Source organism: Mandrillus leucophaeus, unplaced genomic scaffold (assembly GCF_000951045.1).
Source record: "Mandrillus leucophaeus isolate KB7577 unplaced genomic scaffold, Mleu.le_1.0 Scaffold2, whole genome shotgun sequence".
NCBI classification, from domain to species: Eukaryota; Metazoa; Chordata; class Mammalia; order Primates; family Cercopithecidae; genus Mandrillus; species Mandrillus leucophaeus.
Window position 1 is genome coordinate 4,942,239 of NW_012102031.1, and position 16,220 is coordinate 4,958,458.

Below are 16,220 nucleotides of genomic sequence, written 5' to 3' on the forward strand. Positions count from 1 at the left end.
GTGTCCTGAACCTGTAGTCCCAGCTACTCAGGACATTGAGATGGGAGGATCACTTGAGCCCAGGAGGCGGAGGTTGCAGTCAGCCAAGATCACCCCATTGCACTCCAGCTTGGGTGACAGAGCCAGACCCGGTCTCAAAAAAAAAAGTTCACACAGATAATGGAGGAACTAGTGCAAGTGCAAAGGTATTCAAATACACAAGCACAGATCCCACAGTTAAGGTGCTTTGAATGTAACATGCTGACATGATGACACCTCACTCAAAGACATGAGCAAAACACACTCTCTGTTTCCTTCTCTATCTAGTTCATTCTGTGTCTTTCCCCACCAGGATGTGAGCAGCACAAAGGCAGGGATTTTTGTCTATTTTGTTCAGTGCAGTTTCCTCAGCACCAAGAACATTGCCTGGCACATAATGAGTGCACCTAGAGTTTGCAGAGAGAAAAGACAAGACAGGTGCTGATTCTGGTTCTGCCTCTCATTGACACCGGCCACTGGCACTGCCTCTCATTGGCAACTCTGGGGATAATTTTCCCTTGTGGAACCTCATTCTCTTCAACTACAAAGTGGGGATGACAGTACTACATCACAGGGCTGTTGCAAGGATCAAAAAGTAAGAGGTCGGCTGGGGGCACTGGCTCACACCTGTAATCCCAGCACTTTGGGAGGCCGAGGCAGGTGGATCCCCTGAGGTCAGGAGTTTGAGACCAGCCTGGCCAACATGATGAAACTCCGTCTTTACTAGAAATACAAAAATTAGCCAGGCGTGGGGGCGCACGCCTGTAATTCCAGCTACTCGGGAGGCTGAGGCAGGAGAATTGGTTAGAACCCGGGAGGTGGAGGTTGCAGTGAACCGAGATCACGCCACTGCGCTCCAGCCTGGGGGACAGAGCGAGACTGTTTCAAAAAAAAAAAAAAAAGTAAAAGATGTAACATTGCACCCTTAGCATGTTAGTTAGATTTCCATGTAGCTCCTTGAAGGAAGGGACTAGTCTAGTCTGACCCTCTGTGCTCTGGGCTTAGAGGGCAGACGCCCTCCCTGATGCATGGGAGGAGCCTAGCGCAGCACCTCAGGAGAAGTTACTTTGACTTTAACTGCTAGCAGCTCCATTCGCTAGCTCTACAGAACCCACTCCCTCGTGCTTACTTGCCTCATCCCTTTACTTGCTCATTCAGTGCTATCTAATAATCCCCTCCATTCCATCTTTTGATTTATCTACTCATTAAATAGTTTCCACCAGAAATACCTAGGGAAGGGATACTTAACTTCATCAGGTACTGAGATTCTATTTTGTGAATGTCTTCTGTGGATCTTTGTTTCCAACAATTGATCCAGCCTCCCTTGGCCTTTTCTGAATTTTATTATTTATTTATTTATTTATTTATTTATTTATTTATTGAGACGGGGTCTTGCTCCGTCGCCCAGGCTGGAGTGCAGTGGCGCGATCTCGGCTCACTGCAACCTCCGCCTCCTGGGTTCAAGTGATTCTCCTGCCTCAGCCTCCTAAGTGGCTGGGATTACAGGCGCATGCCACCGTGCCTGGCTAATTTTTTGTATTTTTAGTAGAGGCAGGGTTTCAACATGTTAGCCAGGATGGTCTTGATCTCCTGACCCCGTGATCCACGTGTCTCGGCCTCCCAAAGTGTTGGGATTACAGGTGTAAGTCACCGCGCCTGGTCTATTTATTTTTTGAGACGGAGTCTCGCTCTGTCACCCAGGCTGGAGTGCAGTGGTGTGATCTTGGTTCACTGCAATCTCCACCTCCTGGATTCAAGCGATTCTCCTGCCTCAGCCTCTCCAGTAGCTGGAATTACAGGTGCCTGCCACCACACCCAGCTAATTTTTTTGTATTTTTTGTAGAGAGGGGGTTTCACCATGTTGGTCAGGATGGTCTCGAACTCCTGACCTCAGGTAATCCATCCGCCTCAGCCTCCCAAAGTGTTGGGATTATAGGCATGAGCCACCGTGCCCGGCCCTTTTCTGCATTTCAGATTCACCTGTGTGTCTGCATTTCCAAATGTGCTTTGCAAAATCCTGAATGCAAAGGTGGGTGTTTGTTGAAGAATTGGACACCGCATGTTGCCCCTGTGGTTTTTCTCAGGAAAGATTGCTTGGCAGTGGGTGGAATGCATGGCCTTTTTTGCAAGCTCCTTGATAACCATCACTCTAACTTTGCTTGTTTGGGGTGTGGAGGGCAAGATATTTTCATTGAGAATTCTGAGTCTTTATCCTTTTCTCTCCACTTCAGGCTGAAACTCTTTTTTCTTTTCTTTTTTTTTTTAGACATGGTCTCGCTCTGTCGCCCAGGCTGGAGTGCAAGCGATCTTGGCTCACTACATCCTCGACCCCCCGGCCTCCCCTGCACACTAGCTGGGAACAGAGCCAGGCACCACCACACCTGGATAATTTTTGTATTTTTTGTAAAGACGAGGTTTCTCCATGTTGCACAAGCTGGTCTTGAACTCTTGAGCTCAAGTGATCCACTCACCTTGGCCTCCCAAAGTGTTGGGATTATAGGCGTGAGCCACTGTGCGCAGTCAAGCTGAAACTCTTAAGCAAATTTTAAATCTTACTTTAAGTAACACTTTCCTCACCTGTAAAATGGGGACAGGAGGAGATGATGGAAGTGAAGTCACTTTGTAACTGGTGAAGCTCTGTACAGATACTAGTTAAGATGGTTAATTTCACTAAGCTGTGAAGATTCTTAACTAAATCTTGAGCAATTTGCATTGGCTGCCCTACCTAGGCACTAATATCTTTAGATGGACTGAGGAGGAAACACACTTTTATTTTGTTTTGGAGACAGGCTGGAGTACAGTGGTGCGATCTTGGCTCACTGCAACTTCTTCCTCCCGGGTTCAAGCGATTCTCCTGCCTCAGCCTCCGGAGCAGCTGGGATTACAGACTATGGCCAGCACACCCAGCTAATTATGGGGTTTCACCATGTTGGTTAGGCTGGTCTCAAACTCCTGACCTCAAGTGATCCACCCGCCTCAGCCTCCTAAACTGCTGGGATTATAGGTGGGATCCACCGCACCTGGCCTACACACTTCTTTTCACAAGAATAATACCAGCAACTATACTTCCCACGTAAATGGAGAGCAGTCTGGCAGATTCCTCTAGACCTAGGGTTGGGTGATTATTAGGAAAAGAAAAGGTCCAGCCAAACCGGTGGGCTGAAGAGAGGAGACATGACCTGCTCAGTCCGAAGCAGATGTGTGACTGAAGTCTAGTCTCCTGGCTTCTCTGCAACATACCTCATTATCGGCATTATTAACCCTAACAACTGCTATTTATTGAAATCCCACTATGTGCACGAATGGGGACTAATTTACTTCTAGATGTCACAACAACCTTGTATTACTGTGCCCACTTCTTGGATGATGGGTCTGAGGTTCACAGAGATCATTTGCCCAAGTTCCTACTGAAAGTGCTAAGGTATTTCCTGAGACTGGCTCAGGGCGTGTTACCAGACAACAATGCATACATTTTTAGCACGATACTTAGCTTAGTATGTTTTACTTACGTTAAAAATTTAGGAGCCGGGGGTGGTGGTTCACGCCTGTAATCCCAGCACTTTGGGAGAATGAGGTGGGCGGATCACTTGAGATCGGAGTTCGAGACCAGCCTGGGCAACATGGTGAAACCCCTTCTCTACTAAAAATACAAAAAATTAGCTGGGCATAGTGGCGGGCGCCTGTAATCCCAGCTACGCGGGAGGCTGAGGCAGGAGAACTGCTTGAATCCGGGAGGCTGAGGTTGCAGTGAGCCGAGATCCGGCCCCCGGCGGGGGCACAGAGCAAGACTCCGTCTCAAAAAAAAAAAAAAAAAAAAAAAAGACATATGTGGCTAATTCCCCTAGGGAGTTTGGCTTTAGTTGTGAAAAATAAAAAAGCCATGCTCAATTTCTGTTCTATCGGAAAAAAAAGTATTGGCCGTTTAGCTGAAATTCAAATGTACCTGAACATCCCATATTTTTTATATGCTATTATCTGCCAACCCTGGCTTGAGGCTACCTGGCAAAAATCAAAACAGGTTCCTCCTTGTTATGCCCTATGCCTCTGTTGCCTTTATTTTTATCTTTACGAGCAATCATTAACAGTAACTTCAGACTCCAGGCTCTGGCCGCTTTAGGAGGCGGAGAGCGGACTAGGGTGAGACTCCTGGCCCTCATCAACTTGACTGCCAAGGGGCCGTCACGTGTACCTTCCGCCCCGCACAAATATGGCCGCGTCTCGCCGCCGAGGATTGGCTCCCGCCGAAAGCTCGTCCTCCCTCGGCTAAGGGAGCCCCTTCCATTGGGCAGTTAAAAAAATGGCGGACCCCCCCCCGCCTCCCGCCGTCCTCGGGCGTGGGGGCGGAGCCTAGAGGAGGCCTGGGGCAGGGCCACCAGTGATTGGTGGAGAGCGGTGGTCAGGCCATCACGTGGCCCGAGGCCGGTTTGTTTGCGGAAGTGAGAGGAAGTAGAAGTGCTGAGTAAGCCGAGGTGAGTGACCTCGCAGGTGGGCGGGGCCTGGGGTACCTTCCCTAACTTCTTCCGCGCCACGGACTGCTACATCTCCGCCGGACCCCCCTGTGGATCTTCCTCGTGTCTCCAGTTCTGAGGCATGTCCTACATTGACCCTTATGTGACTCCCTGAGTGCCCCCACCTTCCATCTTTTCATCCCCCAGCGTCCCCAACTCCCATCCCGAGACGGCCCGTGTCTCATCTCGAACTTGTGGACTCCAGGGACCCCAGCTTCGACCCTGAGTTCCTCCCCTGTACTCCAGTCTCCTCCGTGTGTCTCCCTCGATATTCCTAACTTCCCGAGTCATTCCATCTCTCCTCTTTCCCCGACTCTCAGTGCCTCTTTAGGCCCCATTGGCCGTCCTCATTTTCCTTTCTGTGCTCCTCTAAGTGCTCCCCACTTCACTTGATTCCCCGCTTCACCTCGGTCTCCACCTTTCGTGGTGCATCTACCCATTTCTCACTCCCTGCTTCTCCTGCCTTTCCTCCCTGCCTTTCCTCTCTCGCGTGCCTGCAGACCTGCCCCCGACATGCTCCCTCCTTCCCCTCAGCCTGGCCACCCCAGAGTCTCCCACCCCCAATCCTGTGTCCACCTCCTGCTCCCACAGATGACTTGGAAGCTGGTGACGGGGAGCATGTGACCCGGGTGATCATGGGACTGGACCAGGAGCAAGCCCGTGGGTGTGGGACAGGGAGGGCACAGGGCAAGGGGACCTGTGGCCATTATTTTTAATGGGCCATTATTTTAATGGGTACATGACCCCAACATATACCTCCCCCTAGCTTCTGGGTCTTTCCCTCACCTGCCTCTTACCCGCCCAACAGGATGTCAGGCAGGTTTGGTTTGGCAACGTTGAGGCTCCACCCTTGGGCCGAATGCATTGTTTTTGAATGCATTGTTTTTGTTACAGTCTCTGCCTGGAGTTTGGCAGCTGTTACCTGTCCAAGTCTCAGTTTCCTCATCTGTGACGGGGGATTGTACTTCCTGCCCTCATAAGGCTGCCATTAGTTTCAAAATTTGAATGAGAAAATGTAGAAGGTAAAGCTTTATAACCAGTATGGCTCTGTACAAATACATGACTTTACTGTTGGGTCGTAGGCAGAGTTGAAAGGAATGGAAAGGGAAAAGGATAGAATGAGAAGACAAGGAGAGAAAGATGAGCAGAAGGTCCCTTGTCTTTCATTGTATCATTTGGCAATGTTTGTTGATCACCCCTTGTGAGTCAGGCTCTTCTGTGTATGTTCTCTTCACCGTTCATTCAGTCATCGTTTATCTAACAAATATTTATGAACTGTCTGATGTTCTAGGCTACCCTTGGTGTAGCCAATGATATTCTCACTTCACAGGAGAAAAAGAGGGCGAATGAGTTGCTTGAGATCACACCGATGAGGTTGAAGCTGGAATCTGACACCAGAGCCTGTGTGGTTGCCCTGATGTGTAAGGTTTTTGCCACTGTTGTCTCAGTGCTTAGGACACTTTTTCTCCCTTCCATGGGTTACTTTCTTGTTACATGACAGACTCCCCCAAAGGGAGTTTCCCTCTTACTCAGCAGATTGACATCACTAAGAGATACAGAAAGGAGAAATTTAAATACTCTGTGTGTGTGTGTGTGTGTGTCTGCACACATCTGGTGGGTGTGTCTTGGGGGAAGTAGGTAGGCAACAGGTAAGGGGCCGTGGTAAAGAGTGTGTTACAAGCTTCACTTTGTAGAGGGTGGCTCCCTGGGAGAATATGTTCTGTGTCTTTCACAGTGGATTTTGATAGGGTCATGTCTTAAATGTCTCTTCTCATTTTCGGATGGTGATCTCATCCAGTCTTATTTCTTTAAGTGCCATCTCTATTCTGTCAACCCGCAAATTTATATCCCCAGTCCAGTCCAGACCTTTCCGTGGAATGACAGACTTAAATATCTAGTTGCTTACTCAGCACCTCAAACTTAGGCTTTTCAAACTTGAAGTATTTATTTATTTATTTATATTATTTTTTATTTTTTTGAGACAAAATCTCACTCTGTCACCCAGGCTGGAATGCAATGGCGCGATCTCGGCTCACTGCAACTCCCACCTGCTGATTCTCCTGCCTCAGCCTCCTGGGTAGATGGGATTACAAGCATGCGCCATCATCATGCCCAACTAATTTTTGTATTTTTGTAGAGACAGGGTTTCACCATGTTGGCAGGCTGGTCTCGAACTCCTGACCTTAAGTGATCCGCCTGCCTTGGGCTCCCAAAGTCCTGGGATTACAGGAGTGAGCCACCGTGCCAGGCCTCAAACTTGGAGTTTAGAATTGAGCTCCTGTTAGTTCTGCTCTCCATCCCTGACCCTACCCTTCACCAAAACCTGTCCCTCCCACTGTCTTTCTCATCTTAGGAAATGGGAGTATTATTCATTCAGTTGCTCAGGTCAAAGCTGTGAGATTATCCTTGATGCCTCTCTGTTTCTTACCCCACACCCAGCCAGAGCGATCTTGTTAAAATGTTGTCTCTTTCAGTGGCCTCTCCTCTCATGGCACACGCCTGGCCCCCTGTTGCTTCTCTGATCTCACTGGCTTCCTTGCTTTTCCTGGAACTTGCTAAACATGTTCCAGCCCTAGGGCTTTTGCATGTGCTCTCTTTGCCTAGATATTCATGTGACTTTCATCTCTCTCCATGAGGTACTGATTTAAGATCAATTTCTTGGTGAAGACTTCCCTCCTCGCCCTATCTAAAATTTCACTCTCCACCTCAGCACTTCCTATCGCCATTCTCTGGTTTTTCTCTTCAGTAGTTAATTGGCATCTAAAACCTTTGTATATATTTTACCTGTTAATCTTCTTTATTATTAGTAGCTCTGTCTAAAATATAAGTTCCAGGATGTCAGGGATTTTGTGGGGGGTTTTTGGTTGATTGTTTTGGTTTTGAGACAGAGTCTCACTCTGTCACCCAGGCTGGAGTGCAGTGGTGTGATCTCGGCTCACTGCAGCCTCTGCCTCCTGGGTTCAAGTGATTCTCCCACCTCAGTCTCCCAGGAAGCTGGAATTACAGGCGCACGCCACCACACCCAGCTAATTTTTGTGTTTTTTGGTAGAGATGGGGTTTCACTATGTTGGCCAGGCTGGTCTTGAACTCCTGACCTCAAGTGATCCACCCTCCTCAGCCTCCCAAACTTCTGGGATTACAGATGTGAGCCACTACACCTGGCCGTGTTCTGTTTTAAGACAGGGTCTCGCTGTCGCCCAGGCTGGATTGCAGTGACACAATCACAGCTCACTGTAGCCTCGACCTCCTGGACTTAAGCAGTCCTCCCACCTCGGCCACCTTAGTAGCTGGGACTTACAGGCATGAGAGACACCATGCCTGGGTAATTTTTAAATTTTTGTAGAGATGAGGTCTCGCTCTATTACCCAGACTGGTCTCAAAGTCTTGAGCTTAAGTGATCCTCCTTCCTCAGCCTCCTAAAGTGCTGGGATTATAGGAGTGAACTACCGTGCCAGACCAGTCTGTTTTGTTTACGGCTGTATCCTCAGTGGTTAGAACAATGCCTGCCACAATCCATCTCAGTAAATATTTGTGGAATGAGTCATAACATGGGCCACACTGTACCATGCCACCAGCCCAAAGATCTCTTAAAGTCACCCCTGTCTCATGTGCTTGGGAGCTCCAGTGACAGTTTTGGGGCAGTTTGCTCCCAGCTGTGGTGCAGCCAAGCTGAGTGAATGAAAGAGATGCTTTTTCCTTTTGTGAGAGGACACTTTGCTCTGGCTCACGTGAGCAGCAGTGCATTTGAGACAAGCCTTTTGGAATCCAAGAGCCTGTAGAGCAAGCCTCGCTCAGCCACTTTCTTTCAGCTTTCTCCTGAAGGCAGTTTGAGGATTAAGAGCCTGATGCTCCGGATTCCGGCTAATTGGGTTCAGATCCTGGCAGATTGTGTAACCTGTGTCCCAGTTTCCTGTGTAATGTGGAGAGACCTGGACCTTTTCTTACAGGTGTTTGGAGGGTTAAATGTAGCAATTCGGCCGGGTGCAGTGGCTCACACCTGTAATCCCAGCACTTTGGGAGGTGGAGGTGGGTGGATCACCTGAGGTCAAGAGTTCAAGACCAGCCTGGTTAACATGGTGAAACTCTGTTTCTACTAAAAATGTAAAAAATTAGCTAGGCATGGTGGCGCGCGCCTGTAATCCCAGCTACTCTGGAGGCTAAGGCAGGAGAATTGCTTGAACCCGGGAGGCAGAGGTTGCACTGAGCCAGGATCGTGCCATTGCACTCCAACTTGGGCAACAAGAGCGAAACTCCGTCTCAGAAAAAAAAAAAGTGGCAATTCACCTGAACCAGTGCTGAGGCATCTAGTGCCCTGTGGGTGCTGGGCAGCATCTGGTGCCCTGTGGGTGCTGGGCAACCAGTGCTGATGGGATGTGAGGGGATGGGATCAAGCCCTTTTCCACTCCCCACTAACTGAGGGAAGAGGTTGGAGTGAGCTGGGGTCAGAGGGAACATTTGCGGGGATATTTGCTGGGAGGCTGCCTTGGATGTCCAGAGGCTCAGATGGGAGCTGACATGACCCGTGTGTTCCTTCAGTGTTTTCCCACCCACGGATTGAGCACCTGGTGTGTGGCCAGCCCTTTGCCTAGTGCTGTTCAAGAGTCAGAGGACACAGGCAGGCACCCAGCCCCCGCCACCTGCCACCCCATTTCCTCTTGGGGCCTCGATTTCCCCACATGCCAAACAGGGAGAATGATCGCACCTTCCTTGTTTCTTTTTTTCTCTTTTTTTGAGATGGAGTCTCACTCTGTCATCCAAGCTTTAGTGCAGTGGCGTGATCTCGGCTCACTGCAGCCTCTGCCTCTCAGGTTCAAGGATTCTCCTGTTTCAGCCTCCCAAATAGCTGTGATTATAGGCACCCATCACCACGCCAGGCTAATTTTTTTTTTTTTTTTTTTGTATTTTTAGTAGAGACGGGGTTTCTTTCTCACCACATTGGCCAGGCTGGTCTTGAACTCCTGACCTCAGGTGACCTGCCCGTCTCGCCCTCCCAAATTGTTGGGATTACAGGTGTGCACCCGGCTGCACCTTCCCTGTTTCTTTGTGAGCTTGGAGGTAGATAACAAGCGTGAAACCCTTTGCCAACCATGAAGCATGGTGGCCTTGTGAGAGGCCGGAGGCCAGTGTGTGATGGCATGCCCACGTGCCGGGTGGCACAGATGGTGGGAGCTGCAGGAAGGAAGTCAGGGCAGCTTGGCACTCTGAGCAGACCCTGAGTTTTCGGCCTGCTCTGTCTTGACTGGGTGGGAGGGGGTGCTCAGGAGGGTGTCACTGCTGCCAGGTTCTGTTGCCAGGACCATCCAGCAGTTGTTCCAATCATGGGACATCCTGTCGTCAGCAGCTGGGGCTCGTGAGGCCTGATTTCCACCTTGGGCAGTTGTGTGTGTGCTCCCGGAATCCCCCACGTGGCCAAGCCGTGAGGTCTGCTTCCTGGCCTGCTGCCTGTGGGTTCCTGTCACGCACCTCTCGGGCAGCTGTCCGGCTCCTTTGCTCTCAGCTTAGTCAAGAAGGAAGCAGAAGGCTTGGAGTCTTTCCTGCTTGGACTAGGAGTGAGCTCAGCCTAAGCACCCTGACTATATATAAAGCTGAACTTTCCAGACTGAAGCCTGGGGAGGGATTAGTCCGATCACTTAGGGCCACTCCTGAAGCAGTGCAGGTGCTGGATACAGGTTCTCCCAGTGGAGGAGCGAACCCCTTGGGGGCCTGTAGCCACTGGTGGGATTTGAGCACGATATTTCCATATCCATTGTGGAGAGGAGCCTGGCAGCTCAGAGTGGGTGGAAACAGTGTGTGATCCCTGTTATCACCTTCAAGGGAATAAAGTGTGTCCAGGGGCTTCAGAGGTGCTGGCCCCGTGGGCTTGTAATTGGGTCCTTCATTCATTCTCATTCATTCATTCACCAAACATTAAACACCCACTGTGGGGAACATCATGCTAGGTGCTTAGGGAAACAAATCAAAGCGGGTGGGGTGGGCAGCCCAAGCCAACAGATGCACCCCCATTCTCACATGGTATATGTTCCTGTGGGCTGGGCCCTGGGTGGTGTGGGGTGCTGGGGAGAAGGGGCAGGCACACCAGGCTGCAGGGCGGAGGGGCAGGTATGAATTTTCAGAGGAGATGGCACCTGAGCTGAATTTTGATGGACAAGAACAGATTTATTCATTTGTCCTTTATGGAGCACACACTCAGGTTAAGAAAGCGGGGAGGACGGACTAAGCCGATGGAGCGTATGTGCGGTATCCCCCGGTGCACTGAGACGTGAGTTTGACGTGTTCTGGGAGGATCGATGGTGCGGCGTGGCTGGAGTAGAGGTGAGGGATGAGCTGGAGGGGTGAGTTGGGCCAGCTCTCATGGATACTGGAGTCTGGGCTTTCCCTGGGAGGTCATGGGGCGCCACTGGCCAGGGTCAGCAGGGAGACCTGCAGCGGGATTTGCATCGTACAGTGGGCATGGAGAGGTGTCAGGCTGGGTCAGGTACCATGCAGGCTGGAAGGGAGCTCTGGTGCTCTGAGCATTCAGAGCGGGCAACTGGGCCTTGAAGGATGAGCAGGGGCTCCAGCAGGAACGGGAGAGAGCCTTCCAGGGAGGACGCAAGCGCAGGCCCCTTTCCCTCCAGAAAAGCAGTTTTCACACAGACCTTCCAAAGGGGAGGAGAGGGGACTGCCCGGGCCTGGCGGCTGCAGAAGACAGCGACCACCAGAGGGCAGGGACCGCTCCTCTCGTGCCTGAGACCTGCCCAGGGGCCTGCAGGGAATTCGTGGCTGAGGAGGAACCAGATTTTTGGGACTGACTTCTCCCTCACCACCCGCTGTGAGCGACCCTCTTGGTCCCTGTCCTCTACTGCACCTCTTCCGGGGCTTGGCTCCTCATCGTAAGAGGAGCTTCCCTGGGCACGACTAGGGGCATGACTGACATAGCACCCGCTGGACAAGTGACTCCGGGTGACCTGTGTTCACACTGATTACAGCACTAACCGCGGCCCCTCCTCTCGGCACGTTCCCCTCTCCAGCCATCCAGTCCCCATGAAAATACTCACTGTTCACGGGTGGGCCAAGCAAGCCCCCGATCTCTGCCTTCCCCCGTGTTCTGATCTGCTTCATCCGCTGTGAAGGCCTCTCGCCATTTCCCCCGCTGGCAAACTCCTATTCTTCCTGGAAAATTCAGCTCAAAAGTCATCTCCTGTAGCGGTCCTTCCCCCAGGGGACTATGCACTCAGCGAAACAGGGACTGGGCTTGGGTCTCTACAGTGACTATTTGTTTTATGAACCTAGGTAGTCACTTCCAGGGAATTCATCAGAGATTCTCCCATTGACTCTAATCTCCCTCTGTTCCCACTCAAGGTTTTTTGTTTCTTTGTTTGTTTTTCTTTTTTGGTGGACATCAGCTTTAATTTGTCCTTTGTTTTGTTTTGTTTTTGAGACAAGGTCTTGCTCTGTTGCCCAGGCTGGAGTGCAGTGGTACAGTCTTGGCTCACTGTAGTCTCGACCTCCTGGGCTCAAGTGATCCTCTCGCCTTAGCCTCCCGAGTAGCTGGGACCACAGGTGTCCACCACCATGCCCAGCTAATTTTATTTTATATTTTGTAGAGACAGGGTCTCGCCATGTGGCCCAGGCCAATCTCAAACTCCTGGAGTCAAGTGATCCGCCTGCCTCAGCCTCCCAAAGTGCTGGGATTACAGACGTGAGCCACTGTGCCCTACCTTGATTTGCCCTTTGAACATGTACAATTGGGGGCCTCTCTGGGCCTCAGTTTCTTGATCTCTGAGATGGGATAATAATACTTGTTCCTCCCGCCCTTCAGCTCCTCCAGGGGAGCCTCACACCAGCACACTCTCTGTCAGTCTTCCCTGAATGAGCCCAGCAGGCGAGCTTGGTGTTGACAGGGGATGGGTGAGCAGAGATAAGGAAAAAGGCCAGAAATATCTGACTTCCCTTGAGGGAGGGACCAAAATTGGTACCTGGAAATTGCCTGGCTTGGACAGGCAGAATTGTCACTGTCAACCCCCACCACCAAAGGTCTTGGGTCTTTGTCTTGTGGTGTTTGAGAGAGCTGCGTGATGCAGCCGAGGTGGGGTCTGTGTCAGGTGACCCGGGCATCCTGGGGGTGCAGGGAGAAGCCCAGGTGAGGAGCAGGAGGGGCCAGTCATCAGTAGGGAAAAGTGATTGTCTACCCCATGGGAAGGTCAAGGGTAGGAGGCTGTGAGAAGCCAGGGGGAGAGACGAAGTGAGGCATGATTGGGGGGGCCCTCACCCAGCATCCCCCTCTTGCAGCTGTGCTGGGAAGAGCCTGGGCTCCGGGGTCCGGGTGGCGGGGACAGAAGGAAGCACGTGTGAGCACTTTCTCCCTGCTGGCCGCCTTCCTGGTTGGCGATGCCGTGAGTGTTCCAGGATGTGGCCCCGTGGCTGTCATTTCCTTTCTTCCACCTAGTGATAACAATGGCCACTGTTTGTGTGCCCACGGTCGGCCTGTGTCCCAGACACCTTCCCTCCATTGCGTCATCTCATCCTCCCGCCAGCCCTGAAGGCTGGATGCCAGCCAGGCCTGTCCTTTCTGTGGCCACACACTGCTGTGGGTGTGTGGGAGGCATCCCCCAGCCCCAGGCCCTGGTGGTGGGGACGCAGGCTGGGGCATTGAGGAAGGAGGCTCTCTGGGGGTGCGGAATCTTTCTTTGATTTCACTGCACCCCTGTTGGCTTTCTCCCTTACCCTGAGGCTCATGGGTGCTGGATGCTCTTGACTCTGCCTTTCCTGGGAGCACCCCTCCAGGTCTCTGCAGGCCCATCCTCGGGGGAGCCTCTCTGCCGCTCTTCCAGGCCAGGCCTGACCCCCATGGGTCCCCATATTCCTGGCTGCAGCCCCCAGAGGCTCAGCCTACACTGTTACTTCCTTTGAAAACTATAATCGCTTTACATAGCATCTGGAAAATAAGGAAAAGAAAAAAAAAAAAAAGCCTATAAACCCAGCACCCTCATCTACTCAATGGCATGTTTTCTGTCAGTCTATCTTGGTTTGTTTTCTATCAGTCTTTGTTTTTTCTATGCATAATATTTACTCGGTTAAATTTTTGTTTTGACAAACTTTCTGTGAGCCAAGCTTGTGGACGGAGATGAAAAGACGAGCAGCTGCCTTTGAGAAACTTAGACTCTGGGCCAGCCCAGCTGGGCGCCAGCTTTCACTGCTCCACCCACTAGCTGGGTGACCCTGGGCCCGTGAGTTTACCCCTCCGTTCTTTGGTGTTCTCGTATGTAAAATGAGGATAATAATAGTAACCAGTTCATAGAGTGGTTGTGCAGACAAAATGATTAATGTACAGAAAGCTTTCAGGATGGTGCCAGAAAGATGCACCGGAGTGTTTGGTAGGAGGATGACGAAGCTTACAGTCTGGCAGGAGGGGCAGTTGTAACGTGCTGGGGTGTGATAGTACAGATGTGATTAAAGTGAGGGAGAGCCCAGAGCAAGGAGAGAGAACCTGGCGTCTGGCGATGGTGTATCAAGAACATTTTAGGCCAGGCACGGTGACTCACACCCGTAATCCCAACACTTTGAGAGGCCGAGGCAGGCAGATTGCTTGAACCCAGGCATTCAAGACCAGCGTGAGCAACATGGTGAGACCCTGTCTTTATAAATTTTTTTTTTTTTTTTTTTCCTGAGACAGAGTCTTCACTCTGTCACCCAGGTTGGAGTGCAGTGTGCTATCTCAGCTCACTGCAACCTCCACCTCCTGGGCTCAAGCGATTCTCCTGCCTCAGCCTCCCAAGTAGCTGGGATTATAGGTGTCCACCACCATGCCCAGCTAATTTTTTTGCATTTTTAGTAGAGACGGAGTTTCACCATGTTGGTCAGGCTGGTCTCAAATTCCTGACCTCAAGTGATCCACTCGCCTCAGCCTCCCAAAGTGCTGGGATTACAGGCATGAGCCACCATGCCTAGCCTCTATAAAATTTTTTTTGAAGAAATTACCTAGGCATGGTGGTTGGTACACACCTGTAGTCCTAGCTACTCAGGAGGCTGAGGTGGAAGGAGGTAGAGGCTGCAGTGAGCCATGATTGAGCCACTGTACTCCAGCCTGGGCAACAGAGCCAGACCCTGTTTCAGAACAACAACAAAAACTTTTTTTTTTTTTTTTGAGATGAAGTCTTGCTCTGTCGCCCAGGCTGGAGTGCAGTGGTAGGATCTCAGCTCACCCTGTTTCAGAACAACAACAAAAACTTTTTTTTTTTTTTTTGAGATGAAGTCTTGCTCTGTCGCCCAGGCTGGAGTGCAGTGGCCGGATCTCAGCTCACGGCAAGCTCCGCCTTCCGGGTTTACGCCATTCTCCTGCCTCAGCCTCCCAAGTAGCTGGAACTACAGGCGCCCGCCACCACGCCCGGCTAGTTTTTTGTATTTTTTTAGTAGAGACGGGGTTTCACCGTGTTAGCCAGGATGGTCTTGATCTCCTGACCTCGTGATCCACCCGTCTCGGCCTCCCAAAGTGCTGGGATTATAGGCTTGAGCCACCACGCCTGGCCAACAAAAACATTTTTAAGAAGGAGGTGAGAACCATGAGAACCAAGCTTGGATTTGAAGAAGGATCAGGGCTTTCTCAGACAGAAAAGGAGAGGAAGAACATTCCAGATAGACATCATTGAGAGATGTCACTGAGTCTTGTGACAGGACACTGCGAACTTTTCTTGAGTTGTTATAATCTTTTATTATTTTATTTTATTTTATTTTATTTTGAGACGGACTTTCGCTCTTGTTGCCCAGGCTGGAGTGCAATGGTACGATCTTGGCTCACCGCACCCTCCGCCTCCCAGGTTCAAGTGATTCTCCTGCCTCAGCCTCCTGAGTAGCTGGGATTACAGGCATGCACTACCATGCCTGGCTAATTTTTTGTATTTTTAGTAGAGACAAGGTTTCTCCATGTCGGTCAGGCTGGTCTCAAACTCCTGACCTCAGATGATCCTCCTGAGTCGGCCTCCCAAAGTGCTGGGATTACAGGCGTGAGCCACCGTGCCTGGCAGTATAATTATTCTTACTGATCTTTTTTCCTTTTCGTGTGCCTCTTAGTGGACCCCTTGCTTTTGTCTTCCTTCTGTCCCCAGGGTTGATCCTGTGCTCAGCACATAGGCCAGGGAAGAATGTGGCTGTGACCCAGTGTTCACTCAGATGTCCTCTCTCCCCCAGGGCACCCATACTGTGTCCTTAGTGTCTTTTGTCTGGTAACATCTTGGCAGAGAGGCAGAGGGCGGCGTCCGTCTGATTGGCGCCTGGCTTCGGTGACAGTACCTTAGGAAGGCAGTGTATTTTCTGGGAACCTAGGAAATAACAAGGTATCTAATTTCATCATCAACACTGGGGTCAATTTCCGTGGCAGAAACTATGACTCTGAGTATACAACATAAAGTTACCACCCAGACACTGCTGCTCCTGAGTCTTCAATGGCATCTTCTGCAGGGCTCCCCGACCTGCCGCCGCAGAAGGCGCAGTGCGTTCATTTCCAAGGAGCTTGCTTTTGTGTGCTGCCTCTCGGAGTTCTTTGAGAAACCTGTGGTAGCAGGAAACAAAGGATTTAGACCGATGCCGATGATCCCCTTGCTCCGATAGAGTGTGACATGATGCTGGTCACCTTTTGGTGTCTAGGAGGGGGGACGCTGATTTTGCTTGCAGAAGTGAAATGATCCATGCTGGCTTTTTTTTTTTTTTTTTTTTTGA

At 50.8% G+C, this 16,220-nt stretch overlaps 1 protein-coding gene across 6 annotated transcripts in view; it reads left to right on the forward strand.

Annotated features, from left to right (window-relative positions):
* The first annotated feature begins 4,305 nt into the window (after positions 1 to 4,305).
* PLA2G6 (phospholipase A2, group VI (cytosolic, calcium-independent)) overlaps positions 4,306 to 16,220 on the forward strand; it is an 87,435-nt gene continuing 75,520 nt past the window's right edge. For 3 of the 6 annotated variants that reach the window (XM_011978871.1, XM_011978874.1, XM_011978870.1), the window contains exon 1: positions 4,467 to 4,606. Coding sequence is in view for 1 of the 6 variants with exons in the window: in XM_011978869.1 (XP_011834259.1) it covers positions 7,112 to 7,162 (51 nt within the window). In the remaining 5 variants the exon portion in view is untranslated. Of the gene's footprint in view, positions 4,607 to 7,083; positions 7,163 to 16,220 lie in introns of those variants that run through there. The other 3 variants (XM_011978873.1, XM_011978872.1, XM_011978869.1) reach the window with 2 other exon arrangements.